Genomic DNA, 19,446 nt, shown 5'->3' with positions numbered 1-19,446 from the left:
CACGAGTGGTACGATTTTCACGAAGTCCGTCCAGTTATTTGGTTTCGCCGACGAGATTGATATCATGGCACGTAACTTTGAGAGGATGGAGGAAGCCTACATCAGACTGAAAAGCGAAGCTAAACGGATTGGACTAGTCATCAACACGTCGAAGACGAAGTACATGATAGGAAGAGGCTCAAGAGAGGTCAATGTGAGCCACCCACCACGAGTTTCTATCGGTGGTGACGAAATCGAGGTGGTTGAAGAATTCGTGTACTTGGGCTCACTGGTGACCACCGATAACGATACCAGCAGAGAAATTCAGAGACGCATAGTGGCTGGAAATCGTACGTACTTTGGACTCCGCAAGACGCTCCGATCGAATAGAGTTCGCCGCCGTACCAAACTGACTATCTACAAAACGCTTATAAGACCGGTAGTTCTCTACGGACACGAGACCTGGACGATGCTCGTGGAGGACCAACGCGCACTGGGAGTTTTCGAAAGGAAAGTGTTGCGTACCATCTATGGTGGGGTGCAGATGACGGACGGTACGTGGAGGAGGCGAATGAACCACGAGTTGCATCAGCTGTTGGGAGAACCATCCATCGTTCACACCGCGAAAATCGGAAGACTGCGGTGGGCCGGGCACGTAGCCAGAATGTCGGACAGTAATCCGGTGAAAATGGTTCTCGACAACGATCCGACGGGAACAAGAAGGCGAGGTGCACAGCGGGCAAGGTGGATCGATCAGGTGGAGGACGACTTGCGGACACTCCGCAGACTGCGTGGTTGACGAAGTGCAGCCATGGACCGAGCTGAATGGAGAAGTCTTTTATGTGCAGCACAGGCCACTCCGGCCTTAGTCTGATGATAAATAAATAAATCCTTTGGTAAAAATATGCAGATAACGGTATAAAACACCCGTCAGTACCCATTCTTTAGTCGAAATAGTATGCCATATATTTCGACCCTGGTACTTCGCTTAGATTTTAGTTTACGATTTTTAGTTCACACGTCATAATTCCTCATTTATCGTTTTTTTCTGTAATATGAGCCATATTTTAGGAAAGAAGGCATTGTATGAGCAAAATTTTGTTGGTATATTAAAAAAAGTTTTAACTTTCGAGACATCATGTGTGAGAGTTTTAAATTCCGCTATCTTTCACATAGGACATCTTCAAATATGTGTGTTTACATAAAGCATCTTCAATATTATATACATTATCGAAAAAGTTCCAAATATTTTATTCTTGACTTAAGATTAGCATCATTTTTGACATCGGATTCGAAAGCTATTGCAGACACTAACTTATAAGATGTGTCAAGTCAACATTATTCTATGTCGGTGGTTATCCGCCAGAAAATTAGATACAAAGTGTATGAAGTCTTCGGGTTCTATTCAGTGTAAAACAATCGATTCCTGTGCATCATACTGCTTTGTTTCGTTGCAAATGAAACTACGAAACAGCAATGAACGAAATTAGGCACCCTATTGACTCTCATTACCTAATTTCGCGCACCAAGCAAAAGTCTAAATAAATACAAAATACACAAAATTTCACACTTTTCAATAGTAATGACGAATAAACTAATCCAACAGAGCATAATGAATACAAATAGTTTCAAAAAGTAGCCACTTTTGCACAGTAAAATCATTTCTCGCGCTTAGTTTCATAGGGGCGTAACTGTATTGATCGATTTCTCTTAATCGATTTTATATTTTGTTAATAACTCAATTGTTTCAAAAGCTTCAACCGTGATTATTGATTCTGGTGCAAGATACAATCATCCTTTATCACACCAAACCATTAAATCATCGACAAACTAGCGCAATTCGGTACAATAATAAAAAGAAAACATCGACGAAGAGAAATCGATCAATACAGTTACGTCCCTATGAAACTAAGCGCGAGATTTGTTTACTTAAGTCATATTCTTCGTTTCTGTGCTAAGCACAAGCAAAGCGTGGAAAACATTCAACAACAACAATATTTTGTAATCCTCCCAATTTTTTAATTTTGACTAAACCTACCTAAAAATTTGAAAAAAAATAAATAATTTTATGATGCGCGAAGTTAGGGCGAGCGTGAAATTAGTGCACATCACGGTAGTAGGCGAAAATGCGTGATGTGAACTTTCCTTGCCGATCATAACCTTCCTGCTTTAGCTACCTTCTTGATACTGGGTTCGCCGTAAACCTGGGCTCGTGGTTCATCCTTCTCCGCCACACACCAGCAAACATGGTCCTGAGTACCCTAATAAGCACTCGAATACTCCGCTTGCAAATCCTCCTACAGCATGGTCCAAGTTTTATGTCCATAGAGTACTACCGGTCTTATGAGCGTTTCGTACATCACATTTGGTACGAGTGTGAATCTTGTTTGACCGCATTTTTTCTGAACATGAAAGATTTCTTTCAGCCGGAACTTGAAAATGGTCACGGAGCTGAACTAAACTTTGATTTATTTAACTAGTTGTTAACAAGGTGACCGTTCACGTCAAGCAGTTGCTTAATACTAAAGTTTTTCTCAACACGTGTTTCAGGCGTTCAATGAAAGTCGTCGCCTACTGCGATTTCAAATTCAAAACTATCACATAGCGAGGCGATCGATTTAAACAAGTCGCCGCCTACTTCGTTTTCACCCCCTCTCGATCGTCTACTCCTAACATTTTCCTTAGTGTTACGAATCTACCGCCTTCCAATGCTTTGGTGAAAATGTCCGCCGGTTGATCGAATGTTGAAATTGGCTCTACTACTAGCCTTCCTGCAGCAACGTGATCTCGCACAAAATGGTATCTAATATCGATATGCTTGACTCGCTTGCACTCGAGGTTCTTTGCCATTCCAATGCATCCTCTGTTGTCCTCGAAAATCGGAACAGGTTCGATGTTCTTGAAGCCAAGGTCACGCATAAGTCCTGCAAGCCAAATTGCTTCAGCAGCTGCAGCACTCAATGCCACGTATTCCGCTTCGCTGGAAGAGGTGGCCACCGTTGTCTGCTTTTACTGGACCACGAAACTGTACATCCGTACACCTGGAACATATAACCACTAACCGATTTTCGATCGGTGGTGTCAGTTGCCCAATCCGCATCTGCATAGCCGACAAGTGGTTTTGCTTGTTCGTTTCTCTTCAGTTCCAGTACCAAATCCTTCGAGCCTCGCAGGTACCGCACTACTCGCTTCAGTGCGATCCAGTGATGCTGATCGTGTTGCTGTTGGAATCGACCAAGATAGCCAAACGGGTAGCAGATATCCGGACGAGTGGACATCATGACATACATGAGAGTTCCTAGAAGGTCAAGGTAGGGCCCCAAACAAGGCTCTTTTCCGACTGATTTTAATTGCAATCCCTTTTCCATAGGTGTCCTTCCATAGGTGTCAACCATGCCGAATTTCTCCAAAAGCCTAGCAATGTTGGACGCATGAAACCGGCGTCTCTATCATAGTCGATCTTGATGCCGAGAAAATATTTAATCGAGCCACAATCGGTCATTTTGAAAGCTTGAGCCAACCTCCTTTTCAATGCTTGAATTGTTTTGAGATTTGTGCCAACAATTAATAAATCATCAACGTACAGCACGAGGAACACCGCATCTTTACCGTCTTCGCTGAACCATACGTAAAGGCAATAGTCGTGGGTCGAACGCACAAACCCAAGTTTCAGCAACACATCATTGAATTTGTCGTTCCAGCAGCGGGGTGACTGCTTAAGCCCATATAACGACTTTCGTAAACGGCACACCATTCCAGGAGGAGCGTGTACTCCATCGGGAATTTCCATATAAATTTCCTCACGAAGCTCGCCATGAAGAAATGCCGTTTTGACGTCCATCTGGTGGAAAAAGCAATTTCGTTGTACGCCCGGCCAACGCAGTACGTATAGTTGTCAACTTTGCCACCGGAGCGTATGTTTCCTGGTAGTCCATACCAGGCTTTTGCAGATAGCCCTTCACGACAAGCCGTGCCTTGCATTTGACAGCGTTGCCATTTTCGTCCTCCTTCACACGGAAAACCCACTTGGATCTGAGTGGCTTTGATGACGGTGGACGCTTTACCAACTGCCACACATTGTTGGTTTTCAAGGATACCAATTCATCCTCGACCGCTTGTAACCAGGAATCACAATCGTCTTGACCAGAAATCTCGCTATACGTGCATGGTGGTTCTGTTGAAGGGGAAATATTACCAGCAGACGTTGCTCTGAATCCAGTAAAGAAATCCTCACAGTCTCCACTTCTTGATTGCAAAGGGAGCGCGCCAGGATTATGTGCACCGAGTGGTGCATAATCGTACTTATTGCGGCTTGTATCATCAGTGCCATGGAACTCTTCATCACTGGATTCGGATTCCAAGACGTTCACAGCATCGCAACTTTCAGGCTCCCCCTCTTGCTGATAACGTAGGGGAATAACCAAAGGAACATTGCTCTCGACATTTATCTAGATTTCAAGGAACGGAAAGTTATTCTCATCGAACTTCATGTCCCGTGCTATGAAAACCCTCCTGATAGCCTGATCCCGTAGGCGGTACGCCCCGAGGTACCCAATCACACCTTCTCGGCTTTTGCTGTCCAACTCCTTCCGTTTTGAGCAGGTACCCATGCAAAAGCTTTGCAACCAAAGATGCGAAGCTTATCGAAATCTGGTTTTGCCTTCAGCCAACATTCGGTGGGAGTAACACGTGCTTCTAGAGCTGTAGTAGGACTGCGATTCATCAGATACGTCCCCATCAATGCTGCCTCTGACCACAAGCTTTTTGGCATGTTGGAGTCAATCAGCATCGTTCGCACCTTTTCAATCAATGTTCGATTGAAGCGTTCCGCAACACCGTTTTGTTGCGGAGAATAGGCAACCATCGGCTGAATCTGGATTCTTTTTTGTTTATAGTACTTCAGTTGCTCGTTCGAACAGTACTCGAGACTAGGGCTGTGACGATATCGATATATCCGATAATATCGATAAATATCGGGTTGAAATTATCGATACGATAACCGATATTTCAAAATCCGATATCGTCGATAATTGACTCGATAATATCGCCGATATGACTTTATTTGATGATGACTGTAAACTTTTCTATCACAAGCAGTGTTAAAACATGTTAATCGAATAATTCGATTTAAACTTTTCTCACAGACTTCTGAACTAAACTAAACTTCTTCAGAGTCCAAATACAAGGGTTTTGAAGCTTGTCATTTGATAAAAAATATCTTCTCAAAGTTCAAAAATTTAATTTTTACTAGGAATGAAGTATATGACGTTTCCTTTTTATCTACTCTTTATCATAATACATTTTTTCAAGTGGTAAACTGCCGTGAATCGCATATTTGTCCCATATGAATAGGAAACCCAGCAAAAATGGGACAGATATGCTCTTCACGGCATTAAAGCTGGCAGTTTGAAAAAGCTAAAAGAAGCCAAATTCATTTAAACAATTTTGTCAAACGCTTTACAATCCAACAGTAGCCTGCTTTGACCGATTCAATCCGGATTTTTTCTGCATCTCATTTAAATACAATTTTTGGTTATGCCGGTACTAAAAGTGCAACAAACTACGAAAAAGTAGATGCACTTAGAAATACTTTTTAGAGCATCCATTCCTTGAGTTTTGATCGATGGGGACCCAACTATCATTGAGCTCAGCTTTTGAAGGTGTGTATAGATCGCTTTCTCAGGGCATTAGCCTTACTTTTGAGCTGGGATAGTCCCTCGGGACATCTATTCGTTATTATAAACATGCCCTAATAAGATGTGTAACGTACTGCAAACTATTCTTAAGTAAACATGTTAAAGGCCTGGTAGCACAGAGAACAGACATGGAGGCTCGAACAAAATTTCTTGCAAAACATGTGTAAACAAACACACCGAACCTCAACGCCACCGACGTCGACATTGCAACTCACAATCTCATTTTGACAACACGATGGCGCTGGTATGCTTTTGCATGCATAACGACACTAGGGCACAGTGGCATTTTTTGATGACGCTAGCGCTGATTATGCACGGGATAACGTCGACATTCCAAAGTTATTCAAAATGAACAGTAAAAAGTTATCACAACATAGCGAGTTCAGCTTCAACGTCTGTTCTCTGTGGTACCGGTTACATATGAAATTAGATTTCAACAGTGCCCTGTTATATATCGTTATTCTGAAAAAAGGTTCTTGAAAATTATATAAATGTGCATCGATATTTGCTAATACAAGTGAATCTATGAATAGCAATATTTTGTCCATATTGAAAAGGGAAATAATTTCTTTTCAAGTCGCTGTGAAACTTTTGCCTCAAGTTGTTGCAGTTGTTCCATTGTTAGGGCGCATGTTAATCGAAATACGTACCAGCCATGATTCTGAAAGCATAAATATTATTTTTGTTTGCACAATGTTAATAGTGTCACAGAGAACAGACATGGAGGCTCAAACAAAATTTCTTGCAAAACATGTGTAAACAAACAAACCGGACCGCAACGCCACCGACGTCGACATTGCAACTCACAATCTCATTTTGACAACACGATGGCGCTGGTATGCTTTTGCATGCATAACGACACTAGCTCACAGTGGCATTTTTAGATGACGCTAGCGCTGATTATGCACGGGATAACGTCGACATTCCAAAGTTATTCAAAATGAACAGTAAGAAGTTATCACAACATAGCGAGTTCAGCTTCAACGTCTGTTCTCTGTGATAGTGTGGCTTTAAAAAACAGCTTAAATTACATCATGGAATCGTTGATTATTTGTTGCATAGCACATTTTTGCTATCTAAGATCAAAATGTTATAAAAAATATTATTTCTGATCTTTGTATTAATTATCGGATATCGGATCCGATATCGATATCCAAAACTCGATATCGAAACCTTATCGATATTTTATTAATCCGATATCGATATTATCGATAAATGCTACATCGTCACAGCCCTACTCGCGACCCTGGTCCACAGTCAGCTTGCTGATTTTCTTCTCAAAATGGGTCGTTGCCATCGCCTCATACTCCTTGAAGCGATCGAATACGTCTGACTTTTTCTTGATTGGATAAATAACGGCGAAGTGTGTGAAGTCGTCGATGAACGACACAAAATATCTGGAGCCGTCCCATGCCGGGGGATCAATTGGTCCGCACACATAGGACTGCACCCTCTCTGAAGGCCGCGTTGCTTGCGCTCGCGTACCGTCGAATGGTTCTCTGCATTGCTTCTAAAGAACGCACGTGTCGCAGAAACCAACACTGTTTGGCTTTGGCTCGAGACCTGTTACCATGCCATGTCTAACCAACGTATCCATAGCATGTTGACTAGCATGTCCCAGACGACGGTGCCACAATGTACTCACCTCGGATTTGCACAAATGTGCCAAGTTTCCAACCGTTTCTAGCTCCAGCTCCAGCTCATAGAGATTTCGTCGTAATTGGGCAACGGCAATCACATCGCCATTGTGTTTCATTACAGCCTTCTCCGTACCACTTTGTCGCGTGAAGAGCACATCGATGCCAGCTTTTGACGACTTTTTCACCGACAGCAGATAACCTCTCAAATCAGGCAAGAAAACCACGTTTTTCATTTCAAACCGCACACCCTCTTTAGTGGTACCCCTCACGACGCCTTCGTACTCACCGATTAGTGAAACTCCGTCTTTGGCAACGTCGACAACAAATGGCTGTTTCAGCTTGCGCACGTCCTGTAAAAAGCTCCTGTTATTCACTAGGCGATCGCTGCATCCGGAATCGATAATGAAAACAGCGCTGTGCTTTTTCTCCGCCGCATTAGCTTGATTAACCATGAAGGTGGCGGCTTTAGCTCCCACAACAGTGTTTGCGTCGGCTTTCACACTTTCTTGACCCGACAATCCTTCTTCATATGACCAGTTTTTCTACAACGGTGGCATTTTCCGTTGACATTTTTCTGCTTCTTGCCACGACCACCAACAAAAGCTGCTGATTTTTCTTCCATCAAATAGTCCGCTCGATCTGCACGTTTCGACTCCTCTCCTAACATTCGTTGCTCGATGTCCATGTTGAGCTCATTCTCGTCGATAGTCTCCAGAGCAGTTACAAGGGATCGTAACTGTCTGGTAGCGTTAGGAACAATTGAGAAACCAAATCGTTTTCTTCCAGTTTTACACCCTCAGGCTTGAGCTGTCGCACCAGCTCGTCGAACATCACAAAATGGCTTCTCATCGGCGTGCCTTCATTCATCCTTAATCTGGCCAGCTGCTTGCGCATGAGAGTCTGACTCGCCACGGACTTTTTCGCAAACGTGTCCTCTAATGCAAATGCGTTCCACATTCCTTTTTTCGTCGTCTTGTCCCGCACGATTCCAAGGCACTCGTCGCCAACGAATTCAACCTTGGATTTCCGGTCCATTTTAATAAAATTGTCACCACTGCACCTTGCCCTGCAGGAGCGTCCTGTGTGAGCGCATCTGCTACTTCAGCGGCTTCCAGAAACAACCACAGTAAAAAAAACGCCAGGTTTCGAAGTTTGTTCCAGTCAGCTGGGGAATGCCAGCACCATTCTTCACTGAGGAGCCTATAACCTGAAAAATTTCTTTCAGCCGGAACTTGAAAATGGTCACGGAGCTGAACTAAACTTTGATTTATTTAACTAGATGTTAACAAGGTGACCGTTCACGTCAAGCAGTTGCTTAATACTAAAGTTTTTCTCAACACGTGTTTCAGGCGTTCAATGAAAGTCGTCGCCTACTGCGATTTCAAATTCAAAACTATCACATAGCGAGGCGATCGATTTAAACAAGTCGCCGCCTACTTCGTTTTCAGAACATCATTGTAGGTTCGACTTCCACAGTTGATGCGACTTCGTATTTCATGACCAACATTATTATCAGCCATTGGCAAGGATCCAAGGTAGACGAATTCATTGACCACCTCGAAAGTATCCCCGTCTATCGTAACACTGCTTTATTTTTGATAAGTACCACAATTAGGCGAAAGCAAACGATTGAATCAAAATAGGCATAATCGCAGCTAGGATTATTATTGGTTTTTGATTTGTCATAAAACGAGTTTATACCATCCCATTGAATTCCACCACTTAATTGTATCTTGACAGATACGTATTTCGACCTCAACAGTAAGGCCGTCTTCAGTGTCTCGTACTTGACTCGACTTACGAGACGACGTACGAGACACTGAAGACGGCCTTACTGTTGAGGTCGAAATACGTATCTGTCAAGATACAATTAAGTGGTGGAATTCAATGGGATTGTATAAACTCGTCTTATGACAAGTGAAGACATTCCACTAAAAAGCTCAAAATAATTTTTCTTATCAAAATGGTTTTTGATGTTAATTCCAAATAAAAATCACAATTTGTCATATCATATCTTTATGATTGATTTAATATTGAGATTTCATTTTTTATTTAGATTTATGATGTAGGGGGAAATACGGCTTTGGCAGGTTTTGTTCTATTATTGGCAGGGGGGGTTTTGTCGACCAAATTTTATGAAATTTGGTCACAATATTCTTTGATATTCAAAGAATGTTTAGGCCAAATTTAAGCCTAGTCAGTCATAAAAACCCCCTGCCAATAATAGAACAAAACCTGCCAAAGCCGTCATTCCCCCTATTCTAATCTAATCTCAATACTTCGGTCATTTTTCGTATCATACGGCCAGGCCAACTACGTAGCAAAGTCTGCAGAGATGACTCCAAGTAATACCGAGCGTCTTCAGAATGAGTCAATTAAAGTCGCCTTGTCGTAGCTTGAAATCAAGATAGAAGGAAGAGAGCTTGGACCTAATAATAACGCTTCTGCTGTCATATACGTGATTACAAGAATTACAAATAGCAATTAAAAATATGTATATATGTAAAACCTTAACAAGCTTGAGATTCAAATCTGCTTATATTAGATGTAATTTTTAAAATAATTATTCATTATTTTTATCTCAGCACGGGCTCAAACACCAAAGACAGAAACATTATTTTGTCAAAATTCTTCCATATTCCTCGAGTATTTACAATTCTACTAGTTCGAAATTGAAGTTAAAGATGCGATTGCATCTTTTGATGGATGTGCTGGAGCACAATAGCCTGTCCCGAATACCTGCCGATACCCTATTTGTACATCAATTTGCCGAATAAAAAAAATCGCCGTACTCTGTTGTTTTGGGAGATTTTGTCTTGTCAAGACTTGCGCTAAGCAAAAAAATATTTTGATACTTATTAAGGACTTAATACCTGTAGAAGGCGAAAAAATCATTATTTTTTAGGACATGCCAAAAACAAAAGCGAGAGACTGATTACCTGATTACATTTTTATGAACGGATAAAATGTTGCCCATATCACAATGAGTCTCAGACAATGAGTTGCCAAAATTTTCCATTCAAAACAAGACAGTTTCATAACCTTCCCATACGCTACATGAGTGATCCGTAAATGACCGATAATCTCTGACAAGCTGCTCACGGGAACAGGTGATGGGTCCCAAAAAAAAACAGAACAAACTTCCAACTTACCTCTAGTCCTTTTGCCCGTGGATCCACTCCGGAGTCCAATATCGCTATCGTCACATCCTTCCCGTTGTACTCCGGAAATTTCCGCACAAAGTTGAGCGCTCCGGTTTCGTTCTTCGGCACCAGGGAAAGGGCCGGGAACTTCACGTCGACGGCAGTATCCATTTTCTTTATCCTCGTGATAACCTGCTCTGCTGCGGTGACGGAGGAATGACTTTGACAAATTGCTGGCTATTTGTTTGGCAGACGGCGGACAAAACACACAAAATCGCGAACCGGATGGTGATTGGGAGTCTCGATCGGCAACGAAAATAATAAATGAATGATTCGTTCGTCGTGCCCCGCAGAGAAGAAAAGCGATGATGATGATGTTTTTGTCACGAAAGTACCGTTGTGTGCGTGGGCAGAAAACGGGAGGTAAAGAGAGAAGAGAAAACAAAGATTAGTAAGCACCGATAACACTGTTGTCCCGTTGATTGCATTGTGTAAAAGAGATCTATGTCCTGTAATTTTCACTTGAACAGCCTATCAAAGTAAGTATTATTATAATAAAATTATGTTCATTTTGAATGTACAAAAACTAAATTTTAGAATATGTCGAATTCAGGAAGATAAGTTTAAAGCTTCTCAAAAAGTGTATATTTTTTTAATCATTCGCAAATGAAAAGTTACAATAATAATAAATGCATTTTTTGCCATTTTCATGCAAGTGAAATACATTAATGATACATAACCCAAAAAATGTAATTTTTAAACTTCCCTCCCCATATGTCACATTTTGTATGAGACTTCTGAAAATTATGTTTGAACCGCCACATTTCGGGCAACCCAACTTCCCCACTCTAAACTATTCGTAATTTATGATTATCCCCCAAAAGCACAATATTTGAAGAAAAAAAATACGAGAAAAGCAAAACGGTATTTACATTACATTTTGGTGATTTTGCTTCGTTCGATGCTATGTTATTGGCAACATTGAAAAGCACATGGATTTCGCTAAGAATACTTACACTCAAATTGAATCGTAAATTCAAATATCTTTTAGTTCTTATTATTGTAGATCCAGTTGAAAACCGAACTGAACTCTCGCGACAATCGCATTTTCTCCCATTTCCGGATGTCGCAACTGCATCGCGAGTAGTGCGCATCTATGCCATAGCCGTGCGCCATCATGCGCACCACTCGCGATGCAGTCGCGACATTCGGAAATGGGAGAAAATCCGATTGTCGCGAGAGCTCAGTTCGGTTTTCAACTGGATCTACAATACATTTATCAAATGGCTCCTCACTAAGCATAATGTCATTGCTTTGGTAACGAATTTTCTGAATATTATAACAGATTATACGAGAAATTATTTATATGTTTCTAATTGTTAAAGATTACTAAATACACAAAAATTAAAACCTGAAATATTACAGTGTTTCGTCATTGGTAACAAAACAAAACCGTAATACATAATCGTTAAAGTTCATTCATAAATTACGTATCGCTAAAATTGGCACTTTGCAACACGCTTTCGTCTCATATCGTCTTGTTTCATATGGAATTTTTGTATGAACTGGAAGATTCGACAGCCCCACCTCACCATGCTTATGTTACCCAAGGCATGGATGACCCTCGTCTTTTATTTTTTTCAATCTGCTTTTTCGTAAAGTGTGCATTGAACTGAACCATGTCGTAAATGCACAGCTCTATTTGCGTTTTGACGTTTCCATCTTCGTTGCATACGTCACGTTAAACAAAAGAAAACCCCAAAAAATCCGTCACCGTCGGTGTTTTTTCTCATCGTTCCGAGCGACGTCGATTTTCTGATTAAATACTTCCCGTGGTTTGGAAAATCCTCTGGTTTCAAACAATTTAACAAAGAGTTCAGCCCGGTAATTGTGATTTTTTCATATCTGTGCGGTTCAATAACAGTGGGAGCATAATACCATGGAGGAAACACCATCATGTAAGTAGGATGCGTCCACACTCAAATCGGTGATATTAAACATGCAACGATGCAGCCGTCCAATGGAACAAAAGCTGGACTTGTCTACATACCATAGACTCTGAATCAAGAGTCAAAGATTGTAATTTTTAATCAACATTATTTAATTTACTTGACAAATCGTCAACCAAACTGTACATGCTAATAATGTTTGAATTATACGTTAATTGTAGGGCAAATCACAACTTTGTCAACATTATGTATACTTAAAAAAAACTGAAATCAATATTTTGCAATATTTTTGTACAAATGAAATATGTAATTGATTTGACTTCATATGAGTAGAGCATACTCTAAAATTAATATGCTCAACCATGTATAAACATCTAAATTATAAGCCTCTATATGATATAATGCCAGTGACTATTGTTATGACTCATTAGCAATTGATTACAGTATCAAACGAGAGGAGCTGAACGTTTCATGAAAAAAAAATCGGCTTATCAAACACTTATCAATTTAATTGCGGGCGACAGTTTAAAGGCTACCTACTGATACAGTTAATGCATTCAAGCAATCAATTTACCCAAAAAGATAATTTTCGGGATTGTATAAAAGTCAGTTCATAAATAATGCCAGATTGACACTACTTTCCGGAGAGGACGAGTTCCTATGGCACTATCATGGTCTCCTGATTACCCTTTAAGTTCGTGTTGAATTCATTGTATTGAAGACGATTTATGTTGTCGCTCTGTGAATTCAAAAATAAGCTAATAGTCACAATTCGATTTTTTTTAAATTTTACATGACAGGATGAACTTCCCCAACATAAACTATAGGAAAATAATCGTGTACCATGCAATGCAATATTGCTTTGCCTGCAAAAGTTTTTGCTCTCCGCAGATACGGACGGGGACAAATTTGCTAAGTTGCAATTGAAATTACTTCTAGCTTTCACGATCCCACGAACCTAGATAGTGCACCTCAAATCAAAATTATCTAGAGAGACTCCATCCATTGTGTTTGTAAATTATCATATTTCAATTTTCCTTGCTCTGTCTGATGTCCAACGTGATCAATCACTTCACTGCTCCCAATGTTCAACACAGGTAAACCAGGATGCTTCTCTGATGTACGATGTAGAATTCTAATAGTCTATCCGGCTAGAAAAGCATAACAAACATGTAACAGAAAACTAACATATTGTGATATTTAAAACTTATTTTATCAAAATGTTGTTTCAGTTTTTGACGTAAACTACAGGGTGTAAAATGAAAATTTCAAAATTGTTATATTTCAAATAACTATATATTGGAGCTATGCGACTGTTCTGTACGAGAGCAAGTTATGGAATGAATATTCTTATTTTCTTCACACAGAGGCATGTTTGGTTGCTACCAAACGCTAGGTTGTCATGGACTGCCTTTATGCAACCACCGGGTTGCTGGTGTTAACATCTCTCCCTCTTATTTCCAGAGTACCAAGTATGGCTCGAATCTCGACGGCATCCTAACTGATCGTTGCGGGCGGGTTCGTATCTCTGGTGAAGGTTGTTGAATCATGCTGACTGGTTCTACTTGGTTCACAGTTTCAGGTTCTCGAAATTCTTGATTGATCGGAATGACTTCAAGGACATCTTCTTGACTCATGTTTCCGACAGAACCATCTCGATTTTCCTGGGCTATAGCAGTGACTTCTGGAATTGCAACTTGATCAAGTTTCGAAGGTTCTTGATCGTCAGCTTGCACAGGTTGAAGTCCAAACATGTCAACCAGAATGTTCAACGGAGTATCTCTTGGTAAATCTGCTACATTAGTATCTTTTTCACGGGATTTCAACTGGTTTGCATGCGATCGTATGAGCTTGCGTCTTCCGTGTTCGTTTTCTAGCAGTACATTGTAATTGACTCGTCCAAATGCTTCGATCACGGTTCCTGCTGACCATTCCCAAGCAACCAAAAGTACGGATAAGATGGGATGTTTTGGCTTAATCAGCTTGCATTTTAAGTAATTGTATGGTGGGAGCGCAGAAGTGAACTTTAAAGTTCGGTTAAGAGGCTTGGAACTCAATGTGAACCAATAGTGAACCAATTGGTTCGGTTAGGAACAAATTTAAGTAAAATCCGAACTTTTGGTTGCTTGGGTTTCCATTTATTCGAAGTATAAACTTTGGTGTAAACTTTATCTCCTGCTTGAAATAAACGTGAAACAGCTCCATGCTTTTTATTGAACTGCATATTCTGCTTGTGGTTTTCGACTGTTGTTTTCTGTTGGTCTGGTTGGAGAAGATTAAGCGTAGTCCGCATCTTGCGACCAAGCATTAGCTCTGCTGGTGATCTTCCATCCAGTGTACGACTCGGCGTTGACCGGTAGGTTTGAAGAAACACTTGAAGCGTATTGGTAATCTTCTCCCCCTCGTTTATCTTGAGTAGTGATCTCTTCAACGTGTCAACGAATCTCTCCGCCTGGCCATTGGACTGTGGATGGTACGGTGCTGTTTTGAGGTGCTGGATTCCGTTTGCTTTGCAGAACACGGATCCGAGCTCCGAGGTGAACTGCGATCCGTTGTCCGATACCACAATAGTAGGAACTCCAAATCGTGAAAATCTTCTTCTTCTTATTGGCATTACATCCCCACAATGGGACAGAGCCGCCTCGCAGCTTAGTGTTCATTAAGCACTTCCACAGTTATTAACTGCGAGGTTTCTAAGCCAAGTTACCATTTTTGCATTCGTATATCATGGGGCTAACACGATGATACATTTATGCCCAGGGAAGTCGAGACAATTTCCAATCCGAAAATTGCCTAGACCGCGTCTTACCGCACGGCTAAGGAGGGCCCCAAAATCGTGAAAATAATTCGTCCAAAAATTCAGTGACACTCGATGTTGTTGGGGATTGAACGATCTTCACTTCAGGCCATTTGGAATGTGCGTCGACGACAACCAGGAAATATTGGCCAAAGAACGGTCCAGCGAAATCGATATGAATTCGCTCCCAGGGATGAACGGTCAGGGGCCATGACTGTAGCGGAACCTTTCTCGGCGACTTTGATTGAGCTGCACAACTGTTGCACTGTTTGACGAAATCTTCAATAGCGTTGTCTATTTTCGGCCAAAACACATGACTTCGAGCGATAGACTTCATTCTCTCAATACCGGGATGACCACGATGAAGTCGCTTCAGAATGCGGTGATGGAAGTTGAACGGTATTATTAATCGATCCGCCATCATGATACATCCCTTGACAACAGATAAAGCTTTTCGGTACGGAAAAAATTGGCGAATTTTCTCATCTTCAATGCTGCTTTTGTTTGATGGCCAACCTTGCTGGATGAAGCTGATCACCTTCTGTAAAACTGGACACTTGGATGTATTTTTCAGCACCATCTTGAATGTTATAGGCAGAATACCGACTGCTTCGTCCAACGGAACCTCGATATCTTCTTCAAACTGAATTGCAGCAATGATGAAGTCTTCGTCTGATTTCGTGTAATGGTTGATGAGGCGCATATCAGCGTAGCCAAACTGGGTTGTAGAAACGTACTCAATCTCGAAGTCGTAGCACAATAGAGTTAGCGCCCATCGTTGCAAGCGGTTTGCGGTATGCAAAGGAATTCCTTTCTTTGATCCAAAAATTCGCAGTAAAGGTTGATGGTCGGTTTGAAGCGTGAATTTCCTGCCAAGGATCATTCGATGGAATTTGGTAACTGCAAAAATCAATGCTAGGCCTTCCTTTTCGATTTGACTGTAACCAACTTCAGCTTGAGTCAGTGTGCGGGAAGCATGAGCTATTGCTTTCAAGTTGCCATCAGGAAAACGATGCATAGCCACTGCTCCGATACCAGATTTTGATGCGTCTGCAGCGATGATGATCTCCAACTTCGGGTCGTAATGAGTAAGCAGTAGTAGCAGACTAAACGACTGCTGACATATTGAAGACCAATTGAACTGGACATCCTTCTTCAGAAGCGCATCGAGAGGGCGTCGTAGATGGTGCATTTTCTTCACGAATTTTCCGTAAAAATTAACAGCGCCAAGAAAAGACCGCAGACTGCTGATATCGGTTGGTGCAAGCATCTTGACGATTGCTTAAATCTTCGCTGGATTCGGGCGTAGACCGTTTTTATCCACGATGTGGCCCAGATATTTGATTTCTTGTTGAAAAATACTACATTTTTTCACGAAGATGAAATCCGTTCCGTTGGAAGAGTTCCAATCGTTTGAAAAGGGCTTCCAGACGTTGATGATGCTCCATTTCAGTTTTGCTAAACACTATGATGTCATCCAGGAAAGATTCAACACCTTGCAGATCTGCTATCATACCATTCATGAGCTGCTGAAAAGCGCCGGGGGCAGACTTCACACCAGGTGCCAATCTGTTGAAACGATAGAGTCCTCTATGTGTGTTGATGGTTAGAAGTTCTTTTGAATCGTCGTCCACTTCAACTTGAAGGTAAGCGTCCGAAAGATCGATGATACTGAAAAACTTCGTGAAGCTTCGTGAGGATGTCGTCCGGAACTGGCAACGGATAGTTGTTAGCTTCCAATGCAGCGTTCAATCCGGTCGAATAGTCGGCACAGATGCGTATTTTTCCGTTAGGCTTCCTTACAGTAACGATTGGCGCAGCCCATTGGGAAAAATCGACAGGTGTGATGATGTTCAACTGCTCCAGGCGATCCAACTCGGCATCAACCTTCGCTACAGATGTAAAAGGAACAGGACGTTTCGGTTTGAATACGGAACGTGCTTCTTGCTTGAGGTACAACTTTACTTTTGTCTTCTTGCAATGTCCGAGAGTCTCCTTAAACACGTTTGGAAAGGCTGTCTTGTAGAACTGGATCGGACTATGCATAGAACGTACCTGGTTGCAGATCGCTGAGAGAGGCTGTGACCATAGCTTGAAGAGTTCAATCCAGTCAAGGCCGAACAAATTGAGACTGGGATGAGTGGTCACGAAGCAAGTGCCGTCTTTGATGACACCTCCCAGAGTGATGGAACACGCAAGTTCACCGATCAAATGCAGAGGTTTACCAGATGCCGTTTTTGCTTCGCTCTTAGATGGCTTCAGTTCCGGAGATCCAAGGTTTTTCCAAGTTTCCTTTGATATGATGGAAATATCCGATGCTGTGTCGAATTGAAGCTTGATTTTCACACCGCAAATGATGACTGTTATGAACTTTCGCCGGACTTCGCTGTTCACCTGGTTGACTTCAAAAACACCGTTTACGGTCGACTTCTTTTTGTTTTTGAATTTCTTGCCTCCGGTATTGGGCTTAACGGAAATGCATCTGCAGTAGCCTTCCTTATGCCCAACTTTGTTACAGGATTTGCAGGTGTGATTTGCAAAAGTGCATGCCACCGCACTGCCAGCATGGTGTCTTCGGAACACTAGAATTCTTGCTTGTTGAGCAGATGGTTTCGATTGATACTTCTTCTGATTGACTGCACAGACAGAGGCCGATATCGATGACTTCTGCTCGATCAGAGCGGTATCGTGCTTCAAATTCTGTAACCGTTGGCATTCGTTGATAAGGGTATCAAGTTTGCATTCGCCTTCTCCATCCGATTCTAGCTTGGAGAGTAATCTGGTCCTGATGTCAGCTTCTTTTGAAGATCGCAGCCCACATATGAAAATGAGGGATTTGAATTGATCGGCTGTGATACAGTTCAACTCAAAATCCTCACATCGCTTGTTCACTGTCGCTGCGTAAGTTACGAAGTCCTCCTCAGATTTCTTTGACAGTTGGAAACATTGATACCGCTTGCTGAATAAGGTAGTCCTCATTCCAAACAGCTGCTTCAACTTGGAAACGGTGTCCGCAAACGAGTACTCACGATAATGCTTCGGCAACAGAAAGTTCACGTACTTGTCGTGTACACTTATGCTGAGGCTTCTTAACAGGAGACGAACCTTTGCTGCATCGTCCAGATTTTCGCCATCCTTCAGAAAAAGGTCTTCATATTCTTGATACCACCGGTCGAATACCATGCCATTGTCGGGGTCGTAGCAAAACTCTCGGATGTTGGACGCTAGAGACTCGATTATAAATTCGGGACTGCTTATCTGCTTGGCTCTGACTTGTGCTTCTTGAGTGTTTGAACGATCCATCATGGCCATAAGACGCGCATTTTGTTCCGCCATCTGCTGGTTTTGCTGGAGAATGAGCCGGAACACATCTTGACTGTCGATAGTTCCTGACAATTGACTTCCCGACGGTTGACTTTTGAACGTTACTAGCGCATCATCTTTCGATGGATTTTCGAGATTTATAATATCAATCGACTCGAAAACTCTCCACCAATTCAATTTGCCAGTTGTATTGGATCTTCTGATTATCATCGTTAAACTAGGGTATCAGACCATTTTGGCAGCACCTCCTATTCCCGTCCGCAACGCAGGGTGGCCACTAAACCGGGAAAACCGGGAGAACCGGGAATTAACCGTGAATCACATATAATCGGGAAATAACCTGGAATTTGATTGACGCTGAATTTTTTTAGTTTTATTTCGACAGACTAAATTAAGCTATAATTAACTAATTACCTTTTTTCCGGAGACGAGCCAGCCTCGGGCTGAAAGTCTCCTTAATAAAGACACACAAAAAAAAATAATTCTAGGAACTTTTTTCAAATAGGCGTAACTGTGTTTGACCTTGAAATTTGAAATGGCTAATACTCTCTCAATTCAGCATATTTCGTTCAGCTAACGGTACTACCAGATAGATCGGAATCTATTCTTCCTGTTAGGCACATAAGTTCACAAAAACAGATTAATTAATGAGCACAGTTGCCGTTCCAAAAATCAAGCTCAGAATCATGTACGCCCATTTGAAAAAGTTCCTAGAATTACCTTTTCTGTTTTTTTAACCTCACTTTTTACCTGTGGACTGACACGAAAAATGAAAATTTGGATGGAACATAAAATTATCAGAGTCGTTTAAGCTAAGAAGTCGTACACTAATTACGTAAGCAAATTTTCTGGGCTTTTCAACACCCCCTCCCCCCTTGTAAGATTTTTCCCAAATAAATATTTTTTTATTTATATGAA

General features: G+C 41.5%; 2 protein-coding genes across 2 annotated transcripts in view; one reads left to right on the top strand and one right to left on the bottom strand.

Annotated features, from left to right (window-relative positions):
• LOC134210991 (tripeptidyl-peptidase 2) overlaps positions 1 to 10,842 on the bottom strand; it is a 33,283-nt gene extending 22,441 nt beyond the window's left edge. The window contains exon 1 of the mRNA XM_062687487.1: positions 10,468 to 10,842. Within this exon, the coding sequence (XP_062543471.1) occupies positions 10,468 to 10,629 (162 nt within the window). The 5' untranslated portion in view covers positions 10,630 to 10,842. The remainder of the gene's footprint in view (positions 1 to 10,467) is intronic.
• Positions 10,843 to 12,191: 1,349 nt separating this feature from the next.
• LOC134210990 (tumor protein D54) overlaps positions 12,192 to 19,446 on the top strand; it is a 49,487-nt gene continuing 42,232 nt past the window's right edge. The window contains exon 1 of the mRNA XM_062687486.1: positions 12,192 to 12,416. Coding sequence (XP_062543470.1) covers positions 12,398 to 12,416 — 19 coding nt within the window. The 5' untranslated portion in view covers positions 12,192 to 12,397. The remainder of the gene's footprint in view (positions 12,417 to 19,446) is intronic.

This window comes from Armigeres subalbatus, chromosome 2 (genome assembly GCF_024139115.2).
Source record: "Armigeres subalbatus isolate Guangzhou_Male chromosome 2, GZ_Asu_2, whole genome shotgun sequence".
NCBI lineage: Eukaryota > Metazoa > Arthropoda > Insecta > Diptera > Culicidae > Armigeres > Armigeres subalbatus.
The sequence above is the reverse complement of the archived record's forward strand: the minus strand, read 5'-3'. Positions and strand labels throughout refer to the sequence as shown.